This window comes from Sapajus apella, unplaced genomic scaffold, assembly GCF_009761245.1.
Source record: "Sapajus apella isolate SASKATOON/1434 unplaced genomic scaffold, GSC_monkey_1.0 scaffold3242, whole genome shotgun sequence".
Classification (NCBI taxonomy): domain Eukaryota; kingdom Metazoa; phylum Chordata; class Mammalia; order Primates; family Cebidae; genus Sapajus; species Sapajus apella.
In genome coordinates this window covers 1-6,019 of record NW_022440168.1, presented here as the reverse complement: position 1 = coordinate 6,019, position 6,019 = coordinate 1, and the positions used below count along the sequence as shown (strand labels likewise).

The 6,019-nt window shown below is 54.1% G+C and overlaps 1 protein-coding gene across 3 annotated transcripts; it reads left to right on the top strand.

Moving 5' to 3' along the window:
- Positions 1–837: 837 nt before the first annotated feature.
- LOC116547458 (serine/threonine-protein kinase Nek8-like) lies at positions 838–4,968 on the top strand. 3 transcript variants are annotated; one of them, XM_032273412.1, is made up of 9 exons: positions 846–1,170; positions 1,407–1,639; positions 1,873–2,004; positions 2,786–2,994; positions 3,154–3,215; positions 3,298–3,479; positions 3,576–3,726; positions 4,132–4,208; positions 4,547–4,968. In XM_032273412.1, exons 1-9 carry the CDS (start codon positions 915–917, stop codon positions 4,883–4,885), a joined length of 1,641 nt encoding a protein of 546 aa, XP_032129303.1. In that variant the 5' UTR covers positions 846–914; the 3' UTR covers positions 4,886–4,968. The 3 variants fall into 3 exon arrangements, with proteins under 3 accessions (XP_032129302.1, XP_032129301.1, XP_032129303.1); XM_032273410.1 differs by having other exon boundaries at positions 844–1,170; positions 2,786–3,215; XM_032273411.1 differs by lacking the exon at positions 1,873–2,004 and having other exon boundaries at positions 838–1,170; positions 2,786–3,215.
- The last annotated feature ends 1,051 nt before the right edge of the window (positions 4,969–6,019 follow it).

Below are 6,019 nucleotides of genomic sequence, written 5' to 3'. Positions count from 1 at the left end.
ATCTGAGTCTGGGGCACAGATGAGAAGTCTGAGCTAGAGGTAGAAATGGGAGACTTAGATTAGCTATACTCAACTTCATTCAGCAAATGCTCATTGACCACCTATTGTGTGCTAAATACTGGGCTGTGTGCTAAATACTGGGCTGTGCACTGGAATATTGTGGTGAACCAGAATGTTGTAGTGCCTGCTTTTATGGACACTGACTACAGAGTTGAAATAAAATAATATGAAAAGCTTCTATTCATTGAGCATTTTCTTTGTGCTGGCCACTTCGCTCAGCGCCTTAATGCATTTTCTCATTTGATCCTCTCAACAACCCTGTGAGGCCCATTTTATTTTCAAGACAATGATGTCACATAATGCATCAAACCAGATAGCTAGTAAGAGGAGGAGCCCAGATTTGAACCCAGGCAGTCTGCAGGAACTTAGAGATCAAGACTAACTTTACGTCACTGTGCCTGTGGTGAAACCGAAGTCCCACACAGCTTGTAATCAGTTCTCTCTGTTCCTAAGCTCAGCGTTCTGTGCACTTGTTTAGATGATGATCTCTTAGTCTAGAACCCTCTTCTTCTTTTTTCTTGAGATGAATTCTCACTCTGTCGCCCAGGCTGGAGTGCAGTGGTGCAATCTCAGCCCACTGCAACCTCCACCTCCTGAGTTCAAGCAATTCTCCTGCCTCAGCCTCCCAAGTAACTGGGACAACAGCTGCATGCCACCACACCTGGCTAATTTTTTATATTTTTAGTAGAAACAGGTTTTCACCATATTGGCTAGGTTGGTCTTGAACTCCTGAACTCATGATCCACCTGCCTCGGCCTCCCAAAGTGGTAGGATTACAGGCGTGAGCCACTGTGCCTGGCCTAGAACCCTCTTCTAAGAGACATCAGTCACCAGGCTGCCCTGCCCTGCCTGATATGTGCCTGGAGGCTCAGCTGGTACCTGTCCCTGTTCTCCATATCCCTAGGATTGTGCACCTGTGCCTACGAAAGGCTGACCAGAAGCTGGTGATCATCAAGCAGATCCCAGTGGAACAGATGACCAAGGACGAGCGGCAGGCAGCCCAGAATGAGTGCCAGGTCCTCAAGCTGCTCAACCACCCCAATGTCATTGAGTACTACGAGAACTTCCTGGAAGACAAAGCCCTCATGATTGCCATGGAATATGCACCAGGTGGGCCAGCCTCCTTATAGTGGCCTGGTTGGAGGGGCCTCTTACCTCTGGAACAGGCAGACATAGATCACCTGGCTTCCCTCCTTGTAACAAGCGTCAGAGTTCTGGCCCCAGTGATCTGCCCCTGGCTGGCCCCTTGTCCTCTCTGGTCCCAGTGCTCTGTTCCATGCATAAAAGGAGAGGGGTTGTCCTAGGTATGAGAAAGCCTGGATCTTGATTAGTCCCTTGGGCCGCAGGTGGCACCCTGGCTGAGTTCATCCAAAAGCGCTGCAATTCCCTGCTGGAGGAGGAGACCATCCTGCACTTCTTTGTGCAGATCCTGCTTGCACTGCATCATGTGCACACCCACCTCATCCTGCACCGAGACCTCAAGACCCAGAACATCCTTCTTGACAAACACCGCATGGTCGTCAAGATCGGGGATTTCGGCATCTCCAAGATCCTTAGCAGCAAGAGCAAGGCCTACACGGTGCCTGGGCATGGAGGGGACCTCCAGGGTGCTAGAAGTCTTGAGGGCCAGGGCCTAACCTGCCTCCTCCCCTCTCCCTAAAAAACCCTTGGCCCTTTGGCCCCCGTTTGGGTGGTCCTGCAGGAGGAAGCCCCTTGGCTTGCCTTGAGAAGAAGCTGTCCCCAAATGGGCTCATGTGCAGAGCCCCTGGTCTTCTTCCCTGCAGGGCTGTGATCCCAGCTTCCCTCCTGCAGGTGGTGGGTACCCCATGCTACATCTCCCCTGAGCTGTGCGAGGGCAAGCCCTATAACCAGAAGAGTGACATCTGGGCCCTGGGCTGTGTCCTCTACGAGCTGGCCAGCCTCAAGAGGGCTTTTGAGGCTGCGGTGAGTGTACGCACCCTCCAGGGGACAACTGGGAAGTCTACCGCTTCTCCCAGCAGCCCTCGCTCCAGCCACCTAGGGTTTCTCCTCTGGCTGAGTCACATCTCTCCGTTTTCAGATTACCCCAGGGAAGAGCTATGGCGATGCCTCAGACTATGGATTTCTTTTTTCTTTTTTTTTTTTTTTTTTTGAGACGGAGTTTCGCTCTTGTTACCCACGCTGGAGTGCAATGGCGCGATCTCGGCTCACCGCAACCTCCGCCTCCTGGGTTCAAGCAATTCTCCTGCCTCAGCCTCCCGAGTAGCTGGGATTACAGGCACACGCCACCATGCCCAGCTAATTTTTGTATTTTTAGTAGAGACGGGGTTTCACCTTGTTGACCAGGATGGTCTCGATCTCTTGACCTCGTGATCTACCCACCTCGGCCTCCCAAAGTGCTGGGATTATAGGCGTGAGCCACCATGCCCAGCCTGGATTTCTAAGAGTAGGTCTTGCCTCCCATTAGACCGAGGGCTCCTGAGGGCAGGGCTGTGGCTCTCCGAAGGGACCTTCTCAGGAGTAACTTGAGTTTTCCCAGCGTCCTGGGGTTTCTGAGGACATAGCTGCAGCTCCCCTGTGAGACTAGGGATCACTGAAAGCCAGGTTGGACTCCCGTAGCAGTCTGGAAGTCACCTCATCAGACTGAAGTCTCCTGAGGGCAAAGCTGTTATCCCAGGAGACCAGGGGTTGGGGCTGGGGGGCGCTACGCTCACTTTGCCAACTTCCCAACCTGGTGCCCTCACAGAACCTGCCAGCCCTGGTGCTGAAGATCATGAGCGGCACCTTTGCACCCATCTCTGACCGGTACAGCCCCGAGCTGCGCCAGCTGGTCCTGAGTCTACTCAGCCTGGATCCTGCCCAGCGGCCATCACTCAGCCACATCATGGCACAGCCCCTCTGCATCCGTGCACTCCTCAACCTCCACACTGACGTGGGCAGCGTCCGCATGCGGAGGCCTGTGCAGGGAGAGCGAGTGGTCCTGGGCGGATGGGTGTGGGCACCCAGTGGGAGCACAGGAGGCCTGGGGCAGAGGGGTACCTGGGTGAGTCCTCCCTCCCTGCAGGTAGGAATGTCAGGAGAGTCTTTGTCCTTAGGCCTCCATCTGTCCCACAGGGTGGAGAAGTCTGTGACCCCCGGCAGCACTGGGAGCAGGACCACCAGTGTCCGCTGCAGAGGTAAGTGGGAAGAGGCCGTCAGTCCCCGTGGACGCCACACCGTTCACATCAGTTTAATAGTCCCCATGCACTGTACCCACAGGTGTCCCCCGGGGACCTGTGAGGCCAACCATTCCACCACCACTGTCATCAGTGTACGCCTGGGGTGGCGGGCTAGGCACTCCCCTGCGGCTGCCAATGCTCAACACAGAGGTGGTCCAGGTGGCAGCTGGGCGCACGCAGAAAGCCGGCGTCACACGCTCTGGGCGTCTCATCCTGTGGGAGGTGAGCAGGCCGGTCGGGAGGTGACCTGGACGAGTGGAAGTGTAGGTCCACACAAGGGTGGGGTGCCCAGGCACTGCCATCCTCCCGCCCCTGCAGGCCCCACCCCTAGGTGCAGGCGGAGGCACCCTCCTTCCTGGGGCAGTGGAGCAGCCGCAGCCCCAGTTCATCTCGCGCTTCCTGGAGGGCCAGTCGGGCGTGACCATCAAGCACGTGGCCTGCGGAGACTTCTTCACCGCCTGCCTGACTGGTGAGCCATTGGGCCTACCTCGGGGGGGACCTTCTATAAGGCCCCACAGAGCACCTTCTCTCTTCTCTTGCAAACCATGCACTTAATGAATGCCTTCACTAGTCATCAAGCTATTGCCTCTTTCTAGTAACTATTGAGGAGATTTCCTTACACAACCTCCTTGAGGCCTGCCAAGGCAGTTATAGTATCCTCATTTGACAAGTGGGGACATTAAGGCTCAGAGAGGGTGTCACTTGTCCAAAGTCACATACATTTGAAGAGACGCCTATCCTTTCTCTCTTCCTATCCCATCTTTCCAGCCCTGGTCCCCAACTTTATTTTGTTGCTGCAACCCTCTGGTGGACAGGGCTATCTGGAATGACTGCTTAACTTCTCTTCCTTCTTCCTCACGGCCCTTCTCCCCAGACCGAGGCATCATCATGACCTTTGGCAGCGGCAGCAATGGGTGCCTAGGCCACGGCAGCCTCACTGACATCAGCCAGGTGGGTATCACATGTACCCTGGGGAGGGGGAAGTTAGGGGATGGGGAGCCCACATCTGAGAGCTGACACCAGATTGGGGACGGGGGAGTTCCCAGCAGCCACAGGTTCCTCTAGCTTCCCGGCTGCACCTGCTCTATGCCGCCTACGTCAGGGGAAGTACAGAAAGACCAGGCTGCCCCAGTGGTTGCCCACTTGGCAGTGTGTGTGGCTAGAGTTAAAGACACAGCCACCTCCGGAGAATGTGCAGCCTCCAGCTTTGTCCCTGCAGGGTGTGTTGAGACCAGATGGCTAGTCCTAGACCCTTTGCCCAGTCTCTCCTTACTTCCTCTCCTCTTTAGCCCACCATTGTGGAGGACTTGCTGGGCTATGAGATGGTGCAGGTGGCCTGTGGGGCCTCTCACGTGCTGGCCTTGTCCACTGAGCGAGAACTATTTGCCTGGGGCCGTGGAGACGGGGGTAAGCTCCACCCTCTAGTGTCATCTCACAGTATCCTCAGCCATGACCTGTTCCCCCTCACACTCACCTTCCACCCCACAGCCCATTCTCTCCTCCCTCTTTTCTCTCAAATTCTCTTCATTCATTCAGCAAATCTTTATTTTACGCCAACTATGTGCACACCCTATGCTGGTGATGAGATGAGATGCATATGTGGCTTCCTTCAGGTGTTGATGATATAATGAAGGAAATTTCATTCACCTACCTTTTTTTTTTTTTTGAGACAGAATCTCGCTTCTTCACCTAGGCTGGAGCACAGCAGCACAATCTCAGCTCACTGCAACCTCCGCCACCTGGGTTCAAGTGATTCTCTGCCTCAGCCTCCCGAGTAGCTGGGATTATACGTGCCTGTGACAATGCCCGACTAATTTTTGTATTTTTAGTAGAGACAGGGTTTCACCATCTTGGCCAGACTGGTCTCAAACTCCTGACCTCGTGATCCACCCGCCTCGGCTTCCCAAAGTGCTGGGATTACAGGCGTGAGCCACTGCGCCCAACCATCTACTTACTTTTATTTTTATTATTTATTTATTTAATATAAAGACGGGGTTTCACCATGTTGGTCAGGCTGGTCTTGAACTCCTGACCTCAGGTGATCCGGGCCTTGGCCTCCAAAGTGCTTGGATTACAAGGCGTGAGCCACCATGCCTGGCCATACCTATTTTTATTGAGGTCCCTTTGGGTCAGGCATCAGGGTGGGCACTGAAACTAGACATGACATTGATGGGTTCCTGTCTTCCTGGAGGACTCGGTCTACTCGGGGGAAGATGACATCTCCAGCATGCCAGAGAACATATAGCATCAGGGCTACATACCAGGTGCAGAGGTGTGGAACTCAGTGAACAGTCATGTCAACTGGAGGAGAGAGATGGCACCTGAACAGGGCTTTAAAGGAGGATTTTGGCCAGGTGCGGTGGCTCATACCTATAATCCCAGCACTTTGGGAGGCTGAGGCAGGCAGATCACCTGAGGTCAGGAGTTCGAGACCAGCCTGGCCAACATGGAGAAACCTCGTCTCTACTAAAAATACAAAAAATTAGCCAGGCATGGCGGTGAATGTCTGTAATCTCAGCTACTCAGGAGGCTGAGGCAGGAGAATCGCTTGAACCCAGGAGCTGGAGGTTGCAGAGAGCTGAGATCTTGCCATTGCACTCCAGCCTGGGTGACAGAGTGAGACTTGGTCACAAAAAATAAAAATAAAAAATAGGCTGGGCGTGGTGCTTACACCTGTAATCCCAGCACTTTGGGAGTCTGAGGCAGGCAGATCATGAGATCGAGACCATCCTGGCCAACATGGTGAAAACCCGTTTCTACTA